The 24,164-nt window shown below is 40.2% G+C and overlaps 1 protein-coding gene across 2 annotated transcripts in view; it reads left to right on the top strand.

Moving 5' to 3' along the window:
* The window catches only part of LOC147019666 (semaphorin-3D-like), a 137,838-nt gene that overhangs the window by 5,462 nt on the left and 108,212 nt on the right, over nt 1-24,164 (top strand). For both annotated transcript variants that reach the window (XM_085894269.1, XM_085894270.1), the window contains exons 2-4: nt 15,809-15,932; nt 18,992-19,152; nt 23,220-23,282. In XM_085894269.1, coding sequence (XP_085750395.1) covers nt 15,833-15,932; nt 18,992-19,152; nt 23,220-23,282 — 324 coding nt within the window. In that variant the 5' untranslated portion in view covers nt 15,809-15,832. The remainder of the gene's footprint in view (nt 1-15,808; nt 15,933-18,991; nt 19,153-23,219; nt 23,283-24,164) is intronic.

The following is a 24,164-nucleotide window of genomic DNA, read 5'->3' as shown; positions in this document are numbered from 1 at the left end:
TCGGCCATCAAAGGGGACGTGACCAATTTTCAATGTTTTTCTACCCGTTCTGCATGGGAATGGCTAAAACCTGAAAAATATTGTGATAACAATTTTCCTACTTAATGGAGAGACGGTGAGGGTGGGATGAATGGAGAGCCTGTGGAAAATGCCTGCGAAGGGATGTTACATTGTCTTGAATGTCTTGGAATCATGTGATGCTGACACATGTTAAAGGCATGACAGAAATGTAGGTGATAACTAATACTCATGCAGGTGACATATATGGTACAATAGGGCCATTTCATTTTGTCATGTACATAAATATGGGGTCATTGGCAATGATATCTCCAAGAGTGTTATCTATATACTAGACGACCCGTGAACCCGTTGGGTTCCCGTTGTGACAGCGGTTGATAAAAAAAATCATTTCAAAAACATATATATATATATATATATATATATATATATATATATATATATATATATATATATATATATATATATATATATATATATATCTCTAGCGAACTATACCGCTGAGGTTGTTTACATCGATCAAATAATCCCGAAGAGTACTTGACTGAATCGGGAATTGATTTTTTTAATAATTTTTTTCGTTGTCCGATTTGAACGAAAAAAAAAACGGAGAAAAGAAAGTCGAATAAATTATTGTGCGTAATCTTCGAAACACAATTTTATTTATTAATGAACACGGAAGTATTAGATCAAAATGGCGATGTTTATTTTATGCTTAAAAATAAATCGTTCTTTGTCTATACTAAAATGTTTGAAATTTTAAAATAAATCATTTCAAGAAAAACAAGAAATATAGCTCCAGCGAACTATACCGCTGAGGTTGTTTGCGTTCATCAAATTCTCCCGAAGAGTACTTGACTGAATCGGCATTGATTTTTTAATTATTTTTTCGTTGCCCGATTTTAACGAAACTTGATACTGCACATCGCAGAAGAATGGTGAGTAAGGTGGGCTGAAAATTTTTGCGCTATCGTGTACCGTTTTGGCTGTATTTCGGGAACAAACATACACGTATATATATATATATATATATATATATATATATATATATATATATATATATATATATATATATATATATATATATATATATATATATATATATATATATATATATATACACACACAAGATGAGAGTTTTATATATATATATATATATATATATATATATATATATATATATATATATATATATATATATATATATATATAAATATATATATATATATATATAAAGCCTGGTGTTGGCTTCGTGGTTAGGGTGATGGCTTGGGATCCCAGGGTCCTGAGTTCAAGCCCCATTGGCTGCTGAATTAACACCAGGGGGTTGACGCAGCCTGTCATCCTTCTGAGGTCGGGGAAATGAGTACCAGTGTACTGGTCCCGGTGTTTGCCCCGGTTAGAATAGGTGTACCATATACCTGTGTGTCGTAAGAGGCGACCAGGGTTGGCGTCAGGAAGGGCATCCGGCCATAAAACATTGCTTCAAGAAAAAGCCCAACCCCTTCACAGCAGGGAAAAATGGCTGTAAAAACGGTCATATATATATATATATATATATATATATATATATATATATATATATATATATATATATATATATATATATATATATATATACATACATACATACAAACAAATACATGAGTTCCTTTACAAGCAACTTCAATTCAAGAGGCCGTTAGGTCCATCAAGCCTGTGCAATGATTGCCAACCTATGGTTGTTTATCTCTGCTCCATCCTGTTAAAATTCTGAGCATCAAAGGAAGGAAACAGTATGTACCATTTTTATTGAAGTCTTTGGTATGACTCGGCCTCCAAGCTATATTAAGACAATTCCCATCGTTAAGTCGCATATGAAGACAAACTAGCCAACACCGCCATGGCAGAAATCCTTCACCATAGCCAATGTCAGATCTCACACAAGTGTGATGACGATACCGGCCATTGCAAATATTTGAGTGGCCTCTCCTCCCAGTCAGCCTAAGGCCAATAGTTAGTACATCCAGACTTCGATGTTTTTGGTTCTTAAAAGGACAGCCATTCGTAGCAACATCTTGAAGATGATAATGTGATAGAAGATGCTGTTTAAAGAAAATGATCGTGTCATGCTGATAAATTAAATTTCAGTCATAATGTACATATCGTTGCTTTGTGCTGCTGCAAATCGTCATACTTCAGTTGATGCAATAATATAGGGATAAAAATCACTGGCATGCTTCAAGCATGCTGTATTGTGGACAGATGTGGTTCGTTCTGATCGAATATGACAAAAGCATCATTTCATAATACTAGTGGATGCCCGAAGGTGCGTGGCCGTACGTGCAAACCAAAAAATAATAATTAAAAAAATATTTCAAACCGCGAGCCAGAAACAACCACACAGGCCGCTCATTCACTCTCGTTAACGACGACTAGATTGGGGCATTGTGTTTATCTATAAATGCGCATAAGAAATCGTGTGTGCCTGTACGGAATGTTCACAAGCATTCCACGAATTATCGCTTGCATTGAAGTAACAACTGCTGTGATACTTCCACACACAGAGTTAATTAAAATCCAAATTAAAATCAAGTTTACCTCTCTGTCTTTGCTTGCCATGACATTCGCTGCCATTGACCATTACGAGTTCTACACCGCGGTAACTAAGTCACTGATTGATCCCTATCGTAATGGGCACGGCATGTGACGTCATCGTCGGCCGGCCGCGCACCGGCCTGCGCGAAGTTAAGTCCTCACTGTCCGGAAGTTCGCATATCGCAGTTACGATTATTCGCAATTTAGTTTTAATGGCCAATTATTCAATTAGAGCCAACGTATTTTGCCTTTTCGCAATGTCATCCAAAGGAAAAACACAAAGAGAAGAGAAGAGAAAAAAAAAACGTACGTACAAAAAAAAAAACTTTCAAACTGCCACACAGTCTGTTCCTTCGCTCTCGTAAACGACAACTGGATTGGGGAATTGTGTTTATCTATAAATGCGCATAAGAAATCGAGAAATTATTAGAATACACTAACTCATCACTCTCCGGAAGTCTGTACGTTGTAACCCGTAATGGGGAACACGGCTGAGGTTCTCTTCCCCATCGGCCACGCCTACGCAGCAACGTGTCTTGTCATTGGTTGGTAAATAAATGGCCATAACTTGGGAAGCACTTGTCCGATTAATATCAAACCTTGAAAAGGCACATACTCAGGTCCCCAGCAATATGCCTGGCAAGTTTCAATTAGATCGGACCAGCAGTTGTCGAGAAACAGCGGTCACAGACACACAGACACAGACACAGACACAGACACAGACACAGACACAGACACACACACACACACACACACACACACACACATTGCTGGAATTATTGATAGATGAGTAACAATGCATGCATGCTGACAAGCGATGCTTTTGAAGTTAATTTGTTGTATCACTGTAAAAAGTGGAATGTAATGAAGTGGAGGAATTACAAGGGTATCAAGCTGATAGAGCAAGTGTTCAAAGTATTGGAAAGGGTATTGAATGATAGGCTAAGAAAGTTGGTGAGGATTGATAGGTTAATTATGTCAGTTAGGGGGAAAAAAACATATTGCATCTTCATTATTATAAGCAGATTAAGGAGGGTTATTGGAAGGGAAAAGTAAATTGTATCATTGGTTTGTGGATCTGGAGAAACGTGTAATAGAGTTCCAATGGAGGTGGTGTGTTTGTGTCCGACGACGAAGGGAGTTCCTGAAAGATTGGTAAGAATAGTTGAGGTGATGTATGAGGAGGCTAAAACATCAGTCATAACTCGGAATGGTTGCTCGAAAGTATTTGAGATTAAGGTAGGTTAACAATCAAGGGTTCGGACTTACCCATTTTCTGTTTGTGGTCGTGATGGATATGTTGAGTGAGGGAGTAAGAAGAGGGTTACCTTGGGAAATGTTTGGAAATATTATTTGGTGGTGACAGCTGATGTTGTCTATTCAGGATAGGGTGGTCAAGTAGCTAAACTTGTTTAAGTACTTGTGTTTCACTTTAAAGAAGGGGAAACTTGTTGTGAGGATGTGTGTGTGAGAGACAGAGAGACACAGAAACAGAGAGAGAGAGAGAGAGAGAGAGAGAGAGAGAGAGAGAGAGAGAGAGAGAGAGAGAGAGAGAGAGAGAGAGAGAAGAGAGAGAAAGAGAGAGAGAGAGAAAGAGAGACAGAGACAGAGAGAGACAGCGACAGAGACAGAGAGAGATTGTTCATAACCTGGTGTTGGCTTAACAGTTAGGGCGGTGGCTTGGGATCCTCGGGTCCTGACTTCAAGCCCCGTTAGCTGCTGAATTAACACCAGGTGGTTGACTCAGCTTGTCATCCTTCCGAGGTCGGCAAAATGAGTACCAGTGGAGCAGCTAAAAAGGCTGCACATGAAGGGAAGGGGTATTGACGGATTGATTAAATCTGGTATTCGTGTGGTGCAGGCATGATGGGCCGAATGCCCCCCCCCCCCTTTGCGCATAATTTCCTTGTAATCCTTGCAATCCTTGTTTAGTAAGTGAAGGAGTGTTTCAAGGGTGATACATGATTGAAAGATTCCAATTTGGTTAAGGGCAAAAATGTACAATATGGTGATAATAATTGTTACCTCTTGTATGGAGCGGAGGCCTATCCCTTGAGAAAGGAAGAGGAGGGATTACTGCAGAGAATGAAGATGCAGAGGCTGAAGGAGATTTCTGATGGAAAGGAAGATGAATGAGGACATCAGGAGATGGAAATGAGTAAGCGATATTAGAGAAAAAGGCACGAGAAGAACACCTGTGTTGGTGAGGTCAAGTGCTCAGGAGGGAGGATGGGGGGGGAGGGTGGATCAGGCATGTTTTTGATATGGATGTAAGTGGTAGGAGTTGAAGGGGCAGACGAAAACTGTGTTGGAAGTAAGTGGTGGAGAGGGACATGACAGAAGTTGGGGGTGCAGAGAGAGAGGATGCTCATGATGGAGGGGTATGGAGAGGATAAACTCAGCATCTGATCCCACAAGAAGGTGGGATTAGTTAGGGCCTTGAAAGTAACAGTATTAGTTACTGTATTTTGAAATCTTTTTTGTTGACTGTATTCAGTTACCTAAGTACGGTTTCAAATGACTCGTTTACAATACATTTTCTGACTTGCTCGTACTTGGGGTCAACCCCTGAATGCCATCCACCACAAATGAAAAGACAGTCACTGTTTGCTGTCTTAGCACAGACATATATTTTCTTAAGTAGGCCTATCATGCAGCATAAAAAAATATGAGGGGTACTTTTGAAAGGGCAATGCATTGCCTGAGAGTTCAATGTCTTCCTGATGGAGAGGCATGAACTAAAGCAGATGTTTATTCCATGTTTAAATTGGATGAGTGAAGGTTAAACCAAATAAACCGATGTGCTTGCATTTCCTTTTGCATGTTGATACAAAACTATTGTGTGCTAGTGTCCTGGACATTCTTGCATCACTCAACTCCTTCAAATGTAATACATCAGGAAATAATGACTAAAACCTCGAGATGGAGTGGCTCTGTGGTTCATATTGCCGCATTACTCTCAATTAAAATAGGTATTTTAGAAGAGATATTGTAAAAACTTACAGCAACATCCAGTTATTGAAAAATCATTTGTGTTATAAAACTCTGAGCTATGTTGTATTGATAATAATAAATGTGTGTGTGTGTCAATGTGTGTGTGTGTGTGTATGTGTCTGTCTGTGTGTGTGTGTGTGTGTGTGTGTGTGTGTGTGTGTGTGTGTCAATGTGTGTGTCTCCTCCATAACTCCAAAACCATAAAACCTAGCAGCCTGAAACTTTGCATGAAACTCATGCAAACTAAGAAAACTCCAAGGAAGTGCATGAATTACACGAAAAATAACAGAGATTGCAGACCCTCGCCAGGACTTCTTTTGAGTGGTGTATTCTTTGTAGGTTTGAGGGTAAATCCAATATAACTGCCAAACCATGTGTCTGATCAAGTTGAAATTTAAAACATGTATTTCCCATCTCTAATAGATCATAAATGTGAAGTTTCACACCGATTGATTAAGCCATTCCAGAGCCAACATTATTTAAGATTTTCCTTCAATCCAATATTGTTGACAAACCATGAGACCAATGACATCATATGTGTGAACTTTTTCGACCTCATAGACAGGCAGTCATACTTGTAAAGTTTCACCTCAATCTGTTCAGCCACTTCAGAGAAGAAGATTTTTGAAGGATTAAACAAACAAAAAAAATGGCTGCTGAATCATGTGACCGATGACATCATGAATTGTTTTTACTGTGGACCATTTTATCCCCAGATGACCCTCAAACATTTTTCATACTGATCGGATGTGGCGGTCCACATATGTAATTATGACGTCATAATAATAATAACAAGAGCGCAAGTGAGCAAAATATACGCCAAAAAGTCTCTGTGACACACACACACGCACGCGCGCGCAAGCACGCACACAATTATATATTCAAACACGTAAATTTATGAAGAATAAGAAGGTATATACAGAATTGTGCTACGACATGGAAAACAGCATCCTGGTTGCCATGGCAACCACTTTAGATGACGAACATATGTCGCGACACACCGTCTCCACAGTCTGTACCTATGTACCAAATATGAAACGTGAAAGTTGAAAATTTTGGGAGTTAGAGTGCGGACAGGAACGGACGGACGACCGGTATCACATAACACGCCCCGATATATATATATATATATATATATATATATATATATATATATATATATATATATATATATATATATATATATATATATATATCGGGTGTATAATAAAAAATCACACTACTTCCACATGAGGTCTACTTGCCATGTGCCAAGTTTCAATTTTTAACTTTGTGCAGTTTCAGGGATACAGACGTCCAAAGTTTTTCCGTTTTCCCCATGTGGCTGCCACACAATGTGACCTATGATGTTATAATTATAATTAAAACATTATACATGAGTAGTCGCACCAATGGGCAATGGTGAAAATTTAGTCTCAATCCGACAAGCAGTTGCGGAGAAAAACACAAAAGTTCTATGCGGACAAACAGACAAACCAATGGACCCAAATGCAATATTCCTCCTTTGGCGAGGGTAAAAATTGTGTATTTGGGTTAATTAAAATACATGTTTTGAAGATGATTAATGGCTTACTTTCATGAGACTTATCCTTGGTCAGCCCAACTTCACCTCGCAGGAGTCTGAGCCACCATTTATATTTGGCCAACTAAAAATGCCTTGCCTTGGAAACACGATCTACTCTCACAGACTGATTAAAGTATCAAATCAAAATATAACATCAAATTTGAGGATCAGATCTTGTGGACTAAATAAGTGTCAAAATCTCTCGTGAAATCTGAAAAAGTTAAAGAAGTTACCAATTCTTATAACTCGGCCTAAAATAAGCGTATTTCGTTAAGGATACGCTTCCACCTTCTCCATATTTCCACAAAAACATGCGAAATTGCCGAAGCATTAAACTTAACTTTTTCGACTGTTCCGACAATTATATTGAGTGAAGAAAAGATTAAGGTACAGCATATGCCCGAAGTGTAACTTCATTGAGTGCAATGAAAATAATTTTAAAGTAGGCGAAAGATCCCGCGGCGCCACAAACAGTGGGCATGGCGGCCACAGCTTGGTTCTCCATGGGAAATCCCTGGAGTTTGGAAGGCAAAATAAATTAGAATGAGTAAAGCGAACTAAGAGTTTAAGAGTGAATCGAAAAATGCTTTTAGTGGCTACAAAGCAATGCATCCCCACTCCATGACAGGATGGTGAGAGGTACGCATACTCGCTCTAAGCTGTCTTGCCAGAGTTCGAATCTCAACCCAGCTATAAACTGTCATCCCAGTGTTTCAAAGTTAGGGTGATAAATCAATCTGCATGCCATCCCTCAGATGGACGATAAACTTGGCGTCGCATCTGCCAGAATTAGTTGACGGACATTAAAGATCCCTTAGCAGTGTCCTTCGTGAACAGTTGGGGAGCTATCCCTGGCATCCTGGCCAACTTCCAAATTTGGCCATCTTTGAAGAGAGTGTGCATAGCTCGAGGCAATTCTGTGGGTCCCCGTGTTAATATTATCATCATTATGCCATTGTCATTGGACGGAATTGACCGATTAATTTGTATTTACAATAATTTTGATGAAAAATATACCTTGGATGACATAGAAGCTGGAGTCGGGATTGGAGGATTATGTGTCAACAACCTCAGGTATGCTGATCATACCACTCTGTTGGCAGAAAATAAAGAGGACTTGATGAAACTGCTGCAGACAGTGAAGAAAGTAAGTGAAAAGGCTGGTCTTTATTTAAACCGAAAAAAAAAATTGAACTGGAAGGGCACTCGGTAGAGCGCATACTTCCGTCACGTCATGCCTGATCCACAAGAACATATTGGGCCCAATACATTTTTGAAATACTATGCTATACAGTACTGAAGAATCACTTTAAAAATTAAATAGCTCTCGTATCCAGATTGGGATTCCGATCTTCACCAAAATCGAATCAATTCTTCCTTGCGACACATCCAACATATCCACCAAGTTTCGTCCAAACGCGTGCACAACTTTTTGAAATATCGTGCTATATATCGTTTTTGGCCCTATCTCTCAATGGTGAAGAATCAATTGAAAAATTCTAGCAGTCGGATCCGGATCCAGATATTCACCAAAATCTAACCAGTTCATCCTTGTCAGACCTGTCCACAAAATTTCATCCAGATCGGTCCACAACTTTTTGAGTCATCCTGTTCACAGACAGAGAGACAGACACACATACACACACAGATAGGGGAGAAGACATAACCTTCATTCACCTTTTGTGGTGGAGTTAATAAGCAGATAATCAAAAGTGAAACTATGACTTGAAAGCTTCCAAGATACTTAGATACACAATTCTCTTTCAACGAACAAACAAAAGGGTTACTACCGTTAATCTTTATTTCTGACCTCTTAATGAGAATCATCCCTTTTAAGGATTGCTGTTGTTGGCGATTATACAATTTGTGTCCAAAACATGAGGATGTTTCTTCTGTAAATTGAGAACTACCTGGTCATTTTGCTTGTAGTGCAGAAGCTACTAACCTTATAATATAATATCAATATCCAGACAATGTATAATAGGTAAATGTTTGCAAAAGTAATGTCACACCATATCCATTTAAGCTTTCGTCAGAAAAAGAAAATGGATGTTCCAATGGACAACGAAGAAGTCGATGGTGCAGCAAGACATGGAGATAGGTAACAGTAGGTTATCCTGAAATTTGAACGATACAAAAAAAACAACCGGTATTCTTCCTGCCGTGTTATGCTAATTCACACAGCTCACATTTGGGGGTAAGTACTATATTTTAGGCCGGTTTGTTAGGGTTAGGGTGAGGGTTAGGGTTTGTTTGGGGTTTGTTAGGATTCTCTCTTGTTCACGAGACCGAAAGATTGGAACATGTTCATGACCGATGCTTGAATCCAAGCTTGCACATTTCCCCTTTTGCAGTTATTGTTTGTCATCGGTGATCTATGACGAGACTGTTTTCGTGAATGGATGAGCATCCACTGTGAAAGTGTTGCACGACTCACCTTCTGTTCAGGAGTTAGAGGATGAGGGTATTCAGCAGGCATGCTTGAGAGGGTTTGAAGATACGTTCTACATTATGCGGAATCCCTGCTGGTGTACAATAACCAATATTTATGCTTGTGAATATGACTGGTGCAAATAAAGTACAATGTGTACGACTGAGTAAAAAGTAAAGTACGAGGGGTGTTCAGCAAGTTCGAAGAACCAGACACTGCAGTACAGAACTCACAAGTGACCATTTTCCTATTTTGGCGGGGCACAATCCTGGACGGGTCGCCACTCCGTAGACGTAATTGGTTGGGAAAGATTTTTCTTTTTTTGAAAATTTTAAAACGTTGTTGTTTCTTGGACTATTGTGAGTTTCATCCCGCCAACATTTTCAACGCACCTCCAATTGGGGTTGGAAAACGAAGGGTGTTTGAAGTAGGAAAGGAATGGTGATTATGATACTGCAAGTAAAAAGCAAACAGCAAACATAATATGAACATTAAAACAATGTTTTTTTTTTTAAAGAATAAATCTCCAAAATCAGTCAAATCATTAAACGTCCAATTGGATGAGGAAATGAAGCAGAAGTTTCCCCCATATCAGATTTTCATACCTTTAAAAAAAAAAACACATTTGAACGTGGTCAGATTTACGATGAGGTATATGTGATGTAGAGTTCTTCGGCAGAATCTCACTGAGACAAGGAGGCTAAATTGCATTCCCGACAGAACCTGTAATGTTGGAATGCACATTCCAGCCTGACTCACCCCCATAGAGAGCCTGTCTGGTTCAGGCTCTTTCCAATTCCACATCATGCTGCCTAAAAGCACATTTCTCTCATGATGATGCAGGTGCAATATCAAAAGCAAAAGAGAACAACGGGACGAGTTGCTTCGTATGTGGTGTGGTGCTTGGAAACGAGAGGACCGGTTGTTCCATGAAAACTTGTCAGATACCATGACAGTTTTTGGATCAATATCAGGGCCAATTAGGTCATGAAAACCAATGATTCTTCAGTCTTTACATGATTTTTAAGTTCGAGTAGAAAGTAAAATCAATCAGGATAACAATAGAATAAAAGACAACAGAACTCCCCAAATCTCTGTCCCACAGTTCAATTGCCTGTTTTGGCACAAACTCCTTTCTTCCAAGACAAGAGATTGCCTAACCACAGTGGCAATGGCAAACCAGCTCATTACATCTGTGAACAAAGGTTGACTGAAGTTATGTAATATCTCAAAACGGATATTTCAAAACGTTGTGGACAGGTTAGGAGTGTAACAAGGACAAATTGATTAGATTTTGGTGAAGATCCGAATTCCAGAATTTCTTAAGTGATTCTTCACCAGTGAGATAGGGCCGAAAGACAATATGTAGCATGATATCTCAAAAAGTTGTGGATAAGTTATGAAAAACTTGGTGCACAGGTTGGGTAGGTGACAAGAACAAGCTGATTAGATTTTGGTTAAGGCCCACATGTGTATCTGGCCTATCAGTGGAATACAAAACATAAACTGTTTAGCCAGGTGACGGTATGCACTCAACCTAGTGCCGTTCAAGTTTTCACTCTAAACGTTGAGGTGTGATATTCGTTAATAAAAAGGAAATGTCGTTAGGATTCCTCATCTTTCTTTATCTAATTGAACCATGAATATACTTATTGCTGGTTGACAGACATTGTACATCATGGAATGGTTTTGTGCTGGAAGCATCACAGAGGTTTTGATTGTTGTCTTTGAAATATAAAGGGCAAGCAGTCAGTATGTTTGTCAACTCGAAAAAGTCGAAGCATTATTGTCGGAGAACATAATGTTCGTCCAAGATGAGGTTGTTGGCTTCATGGTTAGGGTGGTGGGCTGGGGATCCTAGGATCCTGAGTTCAAATCCCGCTTGGTTATTGAATTAATACCAGGTGGGGTTGACTCTGCCTGTCATCCTTCCGAGGTTGGCAAAATGAGTGCCAGCATGCTGGTATACTGTGTCGGAGTGGTGACCCATCCAGGATTGTCCCAATAGCCAAGGAGACTGCTTAAGCAGCACCATTGCTCTGCACAGAGTATGATCCCAATGGATGGATGGATGGAAGATAAGGTGGAATATCTCAACTCAGTTTTTGCCTTCAAATCTCGTGTACCCAACCTATCACACAATGTATCCATGTTACTCCCTCATATCCATGGACTTTGTATCCTTCTCACCCAAGAAGGTGGAGAAACTTCTGTCCAGGCTCAATCCGAGGCTTCAGTGGCAGTGCCCATATGGCATCAGTGACCATGTTCTCAAAACCTGTTCTGCTGCTTTTTCTTGCCCTCAATCTGCACGTTGTAGTCTGTCGCTCTCCTTTGTCCAGTCCTCATCATCCTAAGAGTCAGCAAACATCACTTGTGTTCACAAGAATAGTGCAAAAGAGGATCTTCTCAACTAGAGACGATAATATAATTAATTCAACTTACTTCCAATTTTAAGCATTGCTGCTGAAGGCGTCTTTCCTCTTTTCAAACAGCCCGATATCTCATCATCAATTTGGATTCACTTCTAGTTTCTCAACCTAGCCATGGTGCTGCTCCTCTCTCAGCAATGGTAATCTTGCCTTGCTTCTGACCATCCCTGTAAATATCCTTGACACAATCTGGCATCCTACCTTGCTTGTCAAGCCTGCTGGCTCTGGCAAACAAGGCCGCCTTCAGACCTGACTTCTCTGAGTTCCTTCACTTGCTCAATAAATGCATTTCTATCATTTGAGTCCTCTCCTGCCCTTTCCCAGTGGAGGCTGGAGTGGCACAAGGAAACTTCTTGGGCCCAATCTTGTGCCGTAAATATGTAAACGACCTCTCCGATGATCTGGAAAACCGTCTCTTCCTTATGCAGATGACTCCACATTGTCATACTGTACTGATTCGTTAAACTGACAGGCAAACAGCAGCTGCTCATTACTCTCTGCTGATCAAAAAATAGATTATGTGCTGGTTTGACACATGGAACATGTGTATCAATCCTGGCCAATCTCACAATTTTACTCTGTTACGCTGGAAGGACCATCAAACGAACCCACCCATTTCTATGCTCAGCCCACTAGAAGACTACTCGGCCTTACTATTAGCCATGACCTCTCCTGGTCTGGCCAAATATCAAAGATAACCTCTAGAGCCAGTCAAGGACTGGTATCCTCTGTCGTTCTAAGTCATTTCTTGAAAAATCAGAACTTCTCACAGCCTACAAGGCTTTAGTCCATAGCTCAATGGAGTACTGCTCTCACCTTTGGGCTGCCACCCCAGTCATCACATCTGTCTCTCCTGGTTTCTATGGAATCAAAATCTCTCAACATTATTGGCATCTCCCACGAGATCGAAAGCTCAACACAAGGTCTGTTGCTTTAATCACAATCAGGCCAATGACCTCTCTGTTTTTTTTTTTTTAACAACCTCTCCTCCAGTCTAACTCTTCTGGTCCTTCTCAACCCCTTCAGAACACCTTCTTCAGAATCCATTCTTCCAGTAATCCCCTCAAGGTGAAGCTCCCAAAATCCAGGCTTGTACTCCACCTCCATTCTTTTGATCCTCTTTTCTCTCAATCCTAGAGATAGTCAAATCGCTCTCTTCCCTTCATGACTTCAAGCAAGCACTAGCTGCACCACCATCTTTATCCTCCCTGTTAAAATTGTAGGTCACTGTGTTTCCTCCCATCCATTCTCTCTCTCTCTCTCTCTCTCTCTCTCTCTCTCTCTCTCTCTCTCTCTCTCTCTCTCTCTCTCTCTCTCTCTCTCTCTCTCTCTCTCTCTCCTTGCTCATTCCATGTTTGCTGTGTCCATCTGTGCCCCACTGTTCGTATGTTGCCGACTTAACACTCTGTCATCTCACTCTTCCATGAGTCCAGACTTTGTAGACAATTTTTTTTAAATCAAAACCTTAAATACCATTTTAATACATTATTAATTTACAACTTTAAACTTCTTAACTGAACAATTATCTTTTTGTTTTATATTGCTGATTGATCATGGACCTTGTGATCATGCCCTCCTCCGCACCCCCTCCTACTCTCGTTTTGTAAATGTTATACACCACATGACCAAAAGTATGTGGACACCTGCTCATCCAGCATCTCATTCCAAAATCAAGGCCATTAACATGGAGTTGATCCCCTTTGCTGCTATTACAGCCTCCACTCTTCTGGGAAGGCTTTCCACGAGATGTTGGAACATTGCTGCAGGGATTTGCTTCCATTCAGCCACAAGAGCATTAGTGAGGTCGGGCACTGATATTGGGTGATTAGTTCTGGCTTGCAATTGCCATTCCAATTCATCCCAAAGGTGTTCGATGGGGTTGAGGTCAGGGCTCTGTGCAGGCCAATCAGGTTCTTCCACACCGATCTCGACAAACCATTTCTGTATAGACCTCATTTTGTGCACGGGGGAATTGTCATGCTGAAACAGGAAAGGGCCTTCCTCAAAATGTTGCCACAAAGTTGGAAGCACAGAATCATCTAGAATGTCATTGTATGGTGCAGCATTATGATTTCCCTTCACTGGAAATAAGGAGCCGAGCCCGAACCATGAAAAACAGCCCCAGACCATTACTCCTCCTCTACCAAATTTACAGTTGGCACTATGCATTCGGGCAGGTAGCGTTCTCCTGACATCTGCCAAACCCAGATCGATCCGTCGGACTGCCAGATGGTGAAGCACGATTCATCACTCCAGAGAACACGTTTCCACTGTTCCAGAGTCCAATGGTGGTGAGCTTTACACCACTCCAGCCGACGCTTGGCATTGCGCATGGTGATCTTAAATTGCGTGGGGCTGCTCGGCAATGGAAACCCATTTCATGAAGCTCTCGACGAACAGTATTTGTGCTGATGTTGCTTCCAGAGTCAGTTTGGAACTCGCTACAGAGTGTTTGCAACCGACAACGGACGATTTTTCCACGCTACGCGCTTCAGCACTCGACGGTCCGGCACTATGAGTTTGTGTGGCCTACCACTTCGTGGCTGAGCTGTTGTTGCTCCTAGACGTTTCCACTTCACAATAACAGCACTTGCAGTTGACCGGGGCAGCTCTAGCAGGGCAGAAATTTGACGCACTCACTTGTTGGAAAGGTGGCATCCTATGACGGTGCCACTTTGGAAATCACTGAGCTCTTCAGTACGGCCCATTCTACTGCCAATATTTGTCTATGGAGATTGCATGGCTGTGTGCTTGATTTTATATACCTGTCAGGAATGGGTGTGGCTGAAATAGCTGAATCCACAAATCAGAAGGGGTGTCCACATACTTTTGGCCATGTGGTGTATTTTCAGGAATAATTAAATTACAACCATAGTGGATATCAAAGTATTAAGCACGAAAGTGTGACTAAAATACAGGTCATTTTACTATAGGTGACATAATCCATCGCAATTGTGCAGTTACTTCTCCATTACTTCAATTTATTTCAACTAGCAGGCACTACCCGTGCGAGCGTATCCTTCTTGGCTCACCTTCACTGGGCACCTTCTGCGGCACATTCTTGGAAATGTACTTTGTCGTTTTTGTCATTTTTGAAATATGTATTTTTTTGATCACAACATAAAGTTCATGCAAGCACATATTATGAAGCTTGCAATACACTCTTGTGACATCTATTGGGATGACTTTTCTTTGCTGACACAAATGATGCCAATGGGAACAAAAACATGTTCATTGCACATTTCATCATATTTCATATTTAATTATTTTCATTCTTAATGGTTTGTCTCCAGGCCAGAGTTCCCATCGAGGCCAACCCTCGACAACACGAAGAACGATATGCTGAGAAAAAATGGGCACATGCAATTGATCAGTGCCATGACCATTCAATGTGTGTAGGGAAAAATGGTGGGCATACACAATTGGTCAGTGTCACGACCAATCGACGAGTGAAGGGAAAAATGGGCTCACCTAATTGGTCAGTGCCATGGCCAATTGACGAGTGAATATTGGTGAAGTAGCTACAGCCACACAACTTCCATTGATTATCATTGATTACTGGCAATTCTTACTACAGTCAACTGCAATTAATTGAAGTACTACACGAACCATAGTAATGTAATGTATCGTAATTCTACTGTTCACTTCACCATTAGTTAAGTTAAATTACTGGCAAGTATCTGATACTACTCTTTAAGTTACTAATATAAAGTCCGACTTCATTGCAATTTTCATCTTGGATGAAATGGTTATAATATAAATAATGAAGTTACAATTATGAATGTGTTGCAGGAAAATTTCTGATACGAGCCATAAATGGCCTTTCTGCTGCTGCAATGGCTGTTCACCTGGGTGGTGTTGGGCACGGCTCAGGGTATAAGGCCGGCTGTCCCTCGTCTACGACTCTCCTACAGAGGTAAGCACGAGTTGCTAACTGTCAACTGGAAAATAACAATATATGCACCAAAATTACTAAAAGTCAAGAATACAAAGCATCTCCCTAAAGAGGCATGGTTATTCATATAATGGAGAGAAGGAAAGTTTAACACAGGCTGCAGGAACCATAAGTGAGTACATATTAAAACCAATGCAAAACAAAACTTTTAAAAGGAGATATTGGGAACTCCAAATCCATCATTTGTATTTTCTTTCTTTTCTTTTGTATTGCCTTTTTCAGCACTTCTTACATTCAAAAGACTAACCAGAGGTCATCTACATATTACATAAGTAAAGTAAGAAAATAGGGGGTGGGGGAGAGATGGTTATATTGAAGAAGAAGAAAAAAAAGAGACAATTAGTGGAGAAAAGTAATGGGGGTGTAAGTTAAGAAAAGGGAGAGAAATGGCAAGACAGTTTGGAAAGGGTGTAAGAAGAGAGGGAAAAGAGAATGTGGGGTAGGAGTGTGGGTGGATGGAATTGGGGGGGGTGAGAGGGGAGGGGTATTGGTGGCACAAAATGTGTCAGATTTCTACCATATTGGATGCTATTTCTAAGACTGCACTGCAATCGTCAAAAATGGTGGAATCTTTGACAGCTGTGATAAGCCACAAACATGTATAATTGCATGTACACCTTTGTCTCAAACATACTTTTATAACCTCCTAATATTCCTTTCCTCTTCCACTGAAATCAATTTAAGCTCTTCGGTCCTGTTTATTTATTTAGTATCCTGAATCATGCTCGCAACAGACGGCTCTCTGGCCAACGATATAGCAGGTAATTTGAAATAAATTAAAAAAAATGTTCAATATTATGGACAAATGGACCAAGGATGGTAATGGAGTTCTCAATTACAGAAAAAAGCATTATCCATTGGAATTTGCACAGCTGCAGTATTACACTATCCAGAAAGCCATCACATGAATAGACTTCCAGAGAAGTACCGGTACTCCAATTATCACGCATTATGGAAACATCATCCACAAATCTTGGGGAACTACACTGGTGTAATGGTTGGAGTGTCTGCTCTAAGTCTGGGAGGTTGGTGGTTTGAACCCTGGCAGAATCATACCAAAGACTTGAACCCTGGCAGAGTCATACCCAAGACTTGAAAAATGGTATGTGCTGCTTCCTTGCTTGCACTCACATTTAAAAAGGATAGAGCACAGACAAACAACCATTGGTTGCTAATAATAGTGCAGGCTTTGATAGACCTCATGGTCTCCTGTGTTGAAGTTCCTTGTAAGGAAACTCATGTTGTTATTATTATGATGGAAATCTCCTTTGCTTTGTCATGGAACCTTCTATAATAAATCTGTTAAGAAAGATTTTTATACGATTTCACAATAAATGTTTGTAAATGACCCAATACTGTCCTGCACAAGTATCAACTGTACCAATCAAGGAGTGAAAGGCAATGGCAAGACCTTCCATCACTTATCTCAATATACAGTTTTCAGTTCAGTGCCTTCCATGTGTAAGTATCAATAGCCCATCCACCCCTCCTCCCATGTCTACCGCTGCACAAGGGAAAGGGGAGAGGGGGGGGGGAAGTCGCAATCGTGTGTGTGTGTGTGTGTGCCTGTGTCTGTCCAGGCCATAACTTTTTTATGATTTGAGCTTTTGTCATCAAATTTTCAACAATCGTGTGTGTGTGTATGTGTGCCTGTGTCTGTCCAGGCCATAACTTTTTTATGATTTGAGCTTTTGTCATCAAATTTTCAACAAACCTTTATTGTGAGAATATGGAGAAAATAATCTAAAGTTGGGTCAACATGTGAAAGGGAAGCGTCATCGTGATTATGAATATCCGTTATTGGCCCCACCACAGCACGTCAAGTGTGAGGTGTCCCATTTTTTTGTATCACTCCATGTTTTATTGATTTACCATTGAGCTTTGTGGCGTCTGGACAGGCCATAACATTTTTACTAATTGAGCTTTTGTCATCAAATCTTCAACAAACCTTTATTATGAGAATATGGAGAACAAAAAATTAATAAAATGTCCATTTTTTTTTTTAACTGTCGTTTCGCCATTTAGTTTGAAAGCAAAGCAAACGTGGACAAGCTTTGCATTTGGACATGCTCTCTAGTTGTTGTTTTTAATTGATAAAATTATCCATCAAAATACATTAGTATTTATTTGCGAGAAAATGTTTTTTTTGCCAAAACACACATCAGTTTCAAGTATTAGTAACACCAGGATTGTATAATGTATGATCTACAAAAATAAATAAATAATAAAAACGTTGATGATGATAAAATGAAGACAAACATTTTCAGCTCTACTGAACATGAAAGCCTAGTTCTGAGTGACAAAGGTCAGAAAGGGCTGAAATAATAAAATATGAGATTTCCGTTAAGCTATGCTGTCACAATATGCTCGTGCTGTTGATCGAGTGCAGGCATGATTGGCCAAATGGCCTCCTCCTGTGTCAGAGTTCCTTGTATATAAAAGTTAATTTGGTGTTCAAGAGAGTTACAGGATGGCTACTGTCTGGCTACAATAGGTAGTACTGGTCAGCCCAGCACTTAAAGTCCATCTTAAACAGATCACTGCTCTCTCATCTCCTCTTCTCTTCTCTCTCTCTTCCCCAGCTCCCCTGTGCCCATCCTTCTCCCTTCACTTCCTTTTCTCTATTTCGCCCGCTCCCACTCTGCATATGCAATAATTGGATGGTTCGTTCTCACTTGGTAATTACAAACAGAACAGCAATACATGAAGTAATAATGAGAGAGAGAAAAAAATTCATTGTTGAAGAGAACTCAGGCTGTATTTTAGGATCCTGCCCAACATTTTAGCTTTATTTATTATTATTATTATTGATTATACCAAATATTATTATTGATTATACCAAAATATAATATTATTATTATACCAAAAATGACTACTAGATTAGGATGAGGTAGGAAAGTTGGATTGAATCTTGATTAGGATGAGGTTAAAAAAAAAACCTTTTTTGACTTTCATTTAATCTCCGAGGAGTTTCCTAACCTGCTGGAGTGCATCCCTGCCATGTGCCGTTTGGACCCCAGAGCTGCTGAAGGCAGGTGGTGCTGTGCCATTGGTGGCAGTGGCCGATGCCACCACCATAGAGCGCCTGGTGGTGGATGAGGAGGGAGGGTGGCTCATCGCAGGTGCTCGAGACTCGATCTTCCTCCTTAATCCGAACAACATCAACCGAAAGCCAGTAAAGGTCTGACCACACCTATCCTGTGATTTCACTTCTGTTCTGCTATAGCCAGACTTCTCATGGTAGGAATGATATACATATGCACAAAGACATAGGTGTATTTTAAAATGGTCGTCAACTTCAATTTTGTCTCCAAAAATGTTGAATAATCAAAGGATGTAGGTAAAGGTGAAGCTTCAGGTACAAATACTCCAAGTTGTTGATTATTTTGCCAAAAGATGATACGAATCCATCATTGTTGGATATTTTGATCTGCAGATTATGAGACGATACATTTTGGCAACTCATCAATGAATAGCCATCAGCCATGGCTGCAGGACAAGTTTGAATCTTTGACTTCCTGCTTCACCGAAATTTCACTACCTGCAAACTTATTGATTCCAATTTCAAAATCTTCAGAATATAAACTATAAACGTACCCCTAAATGAGGAATTTATATTAGAATTATCTTCATAAATACTTCAACATGGAGTTAATGAAAGACATGGATTAGATTAATTAGAAAGATACAATAGTTGATGGAATGTGTCACGTGAGAAGAAATCCACACGTAATGAGGCATTTGATTTTTATTTTATTCCGCATGGCTTTGAAGTGCCCTGGGAAGTTAGGGTTCAGTTTACTGCTGGAAACCAGCAGTTTACGGCTAGTTTACTGGAAGTAGTGCCCTGGCAAGCTGCCTCATCATCTGGCGCATAATGTTCGGTCCCTTTTTTGCCAGTTAACAACAGGAGCTGCACCGAGCACGCGATTCCAGGAGGCCCTTCTGAGGCCACTAGTTGGGACTGTTGGTGTAATATTTTGGGTATAAAAAGTAAATAAACTAGAAGAGCACTCAGTAGAGCAAATACCGCCACCACATAATGCCTGATCCATGAGAACATATTGGGCCCAATACATTTTTGAAATATCATGCTCTACAGTAATATATCGTTTTTGGTCCTGTCTCTCAATGGTGAAGAATCACTTTAAAAGTTAAATAAGTCTCGTATCCAGATTCGGATTCAGATCTTCACCAAAATCGAAAGAATTTGTCTTTGCCAAACAAACAACGTGTCCACCAAGTTTTATCCGAATCCGTCCCCAACTTTTGAGATATCGTGCTATAAATCGTTTTTGGCCCTGTGTCTCAATGGTGAAGAATCACTTTAAAAATTCTTGTAGCTGGATCCGGATCCGGATCTTCACCAAAATCTAATCATTTGGCCTTGTCACACTCCAAACCTGTTCACAAAATTTCATCCGGATCCACAACTTTTTGAGATATCCTGTACACAAGCAAACAAACAAACAAACAAGAAAAAGATGTCATGCAGAGCACGATACTTGCAAAACCCATACCCCTCTCAAAAGGTTGCCATAGATACATCAAATTGTCCATTTCATGAAGATTAAAATTGACAATCTTAATCAAAGCTCAGGTCAATCGGATGAAAATTGATTATTTTAGTTTTACCTTGAGTTGACCTTTGACCTTTTCATCTCAAAAATAGTTGTTTTCCCAATTCAGTAATGCAATGTGCAATTTCTGTTTAATTACTAAGTCAATCGGATGAAAACTGACAATTTTTCAGATAAAATGGATGATTTTAGAAGTTTGACCTTGAGTTGACCTTTAACCTCTTGATCTCAAAAATAGTTGGTTCCCCAAATAAGTGATGCAATATGCAAATGTTGTTCAAATTTCAAGTCAATCAGATGAAAAATGACGATTTTAGAAATTTAACCTCAAGATGACCTTTGACTTCATAATCAATTGGCTTCTCAGTTGAGACTACCTTTACAACTTAGTAAAGTTTCATGACGATCAGTTTAGAATTGTGACCTGTAGATGATAAACAGACAGACAGACAGAATAACAATATCAACTAACCAAAAAACTGTTACGGCTGTGGAAGTTCGCAGAACACCATAAAGGTCCTTCGTTCAGTTATATCGCTAAGTCCGTGTTCAGTTAGATTTCCCCACCGTTGTTTAAAGGGAATTATTTGTGTGCACAGGGCTGTGATCTTTGAGATAGTTTTTCTTTACTATCGTTATTTTGGACCAACCACATTTGAACCACCAAAACCACCTTCACAACGCCAACCACAATTACGCCAATCACCTAACCACCTTCCCCGCTATGCCAACTGCCGATCCCCTTCTCCACAAACCAAACCACAACCCTCTCTCGTGGGGCCTGTTCCGTCATCCAGGCTCCACGCCATAAAGGTCTACGGACCCTGTCTGGCGCCCTCGTCTTTGAGGGTGGCCTTTTCCTTTCTTTTGAATGAATGTTGGTGGCGCCGTGTCCTGTAACTAAAAACTGTTAAGTGACTAGATAATTGCTGATAGACGGTCGTAGTGCTTTCACCTTGCTCGTGTCTTTGTCCCCATCCTGTGCATGATTGTTTTACTGTATAAGTGTTTTTCATTGCTTTTTCTGGTATACGTGCTGTGTAAAATAAATGTGCTTGGTTAAATGTACCCCGTTCGTTGCGTCATCCTTTCTCCCCATTGAAATGCCATCTTGCATTGCGGAATAATAGTTGGGTTGTTAAATACCCGTTCGATAGAATCGGATCCGGCGAGGTCGGGCGATAATACCCGCTGGGTTATCACTGCAGAACGGAACGGACCGCTTGAGCGGTTCATGTCCAAGCCGACCTGTGCCAAGGTACGGTCTCCTGGTAGGCTACCTGCGCAGGTACTTAGGTATATCGATATTCGGCGATTGACCCTATTTTGCGTGGGTAGAAAATTGGCTAGGCCGTGGTGGGGTTGAAGACCCACCCGTAACAGGGTTGCGGCATTGTTCCGGAAGGTCACGACTGAATTGTCCGTCCGGTGGGCGACACGGCTGCTATTAGGGAAACGCGGTCGATTGCATGCCGGTGGGCGCGAATTCCTAACAATACTTTTAAAATATTAGATTTTGCAAGTAACAAACAGACAGATGGGGTAAAAACATAACCTCCTTCACCTTCGGTGAGCAGAGGTACTCATGGGATTTGCTGAAAGTAGAGAAGCTGCAAGTCAAATATTGGTCAATAGGCAGGAAGTAATTTTAGTGCAGGTCTCCATCATTGTCTGAGTCAATAGACAAGAACGTTTTGTACCGGCCTCCTAAATTGTCTGTGGAGATGTCTATAGATCGATTTCCATCCTCGACAATGGCTCGATCTCCAACTAAGTCCATCGTCATAATATTTTGCAGATAAATAAATCTATAAGTTCCATTTTGTTTTGTTCAATTTCGTTTTGCTATGTGCATCATTTTTGTAAGTTCCTGGAAGATTAGACCACAACATTTTCTCAGTGAATGAACAAGGGTTTTCATTGTCATACAGCCAAATAATGCACAATTCAGTACAACAGGAAAGATGGAATACAGTCGAAGCAATAACTCCAACTTACAAAAGGTCTCTTGGAATTGACGAAGAACGGTCTAGGTAGGACCCCATAATCAAATTGTCAGATTGAAATTAGCAAGAGTCAACTGCATACCAAGACATACTCGAAGTGTCATGTTTTGGAAAACATCGTTTTGATGAAACCTGAGAGACACCTTTGAAGGAATTCCATGTATTTTATCAGCTTGTAGAATTCACCTGAGTTGGGTTACAGCCCTCACGATAAATAGTAGTGACATTTCCAGTTAACAGCAAGTATTTGAGCGACAACCCTAGGTATGCCTGCCCATTCACCATAGCCCTGAATATAAATGGAATGCAGAAAGATATTTAATCTCTATATATGCACTGATCTTGCATCCAATCTTCCAACATGATATGGTGGAACAGATGGTTGCACATTCGGGTGATTCTTCGAAACAAAGTTGTCTCATCATTGATATTGTGATAAATAAAAGGAATAGCCACAAGTTAAGATAAATTCTGTGCCAACATTGTGGGTTTTTTTTGTTATCCATTTATCATTTGTATGCTCATAAGACATCGAGGCTAGACTTTGAACGTTTATCTGTTAAATGAGTTTAAATCTGTGATTTAACTGACATTTTTTGGAGACTTCATCCGAAACAATACCAAATCATTACCGATTTAAATGCTGTGTATATGTATTGCAGTTGCCGTGGCATCCTTCGCACAAACAGTTTGAGCATTGCGTGTTGGCTGGCAAGGATGCAAAAGTAAGTGCACAAGAACAAACATGACACAAGGAAATGCAAAAGGCATTTATCTTCATCAAGCCCACATAATCATGCAAAGTAACGCTACAAAACACATCACTTATGTTTGTTGATCATGGCAACAATTTGAGATAAGAGGTGACGATGTACAGATTGAAATCATACATTTAATTGGGGGGTGGGGGGGGAGGAAGTTGGGTGTTCCATTCTCCTTTCATAAATTTAATTCATGTAATGCTATTACTCACTTTTTAACTTCTGAAATTCCGTTACTTCTGAAATAGTAGCACTGATCACAATTTTTTGGTAATGGCAACCCAACAACCCAGAAGTTGCATACTCAACTTTGATTTGTCCAGTCTTGGTTGAAACCATGACAGAATATGATCTGAAACTGAAATCCGTTGTTGGGCAGGTGTATGCAATTTTACCTTTCCCAATCCTCGCACAATTATGCAAAGGGATATAAATTTCAATCACTAAGTTACCTTGAGGTTTTATTAATCAAGTGTTCTTGCAGCTAAATCGGCATTATCCTTCGTCAAACTTGTCTTTAACTCTTCCTTCTTTTGGAAGACAGAAAAAACTAGAACGGCACTCGGTAGAGCGAATACCTCCACCAGGTTGACCAGTTTGCGTTTTGTAGCCCACGGATAGGCCGAATCTGCATCCGGACATTAACCAAAATCGAATCGGCTTGTTCTTGCAACTACTAAACTCATCCACATAGATTTGTTATAATCCCTCCACAACTTTAAAAAAATATCACGCTATATATAATTTTTGGCCCCGATCTCTCAATGGTGAAGAATTCTCGGATCTGCATCTGGATCTTCACCGAAATCGAATTGATTCATCCTTGTCACACACCCAACCTGTCCA

This window comes from Eptatretus burgeri, chromosome 9 (genome assembly GCF_056783735.1).
Source record: "Eptatretus burgeri isolate ZD-2024b chromosome 9, Ebu_testis_v1, whole genome shotgun sequence".
In the NCBI taxonomy this organism is placed as follows: Eukaryota; Metazoa; Chordata; class Myxini; order Myxiniformes; family Myxinidae; genus Eptatretus; species Eptatretus burgeri.
This window is presented reverse-complemented; position numbering and strand designations above follow the sequence as displayed.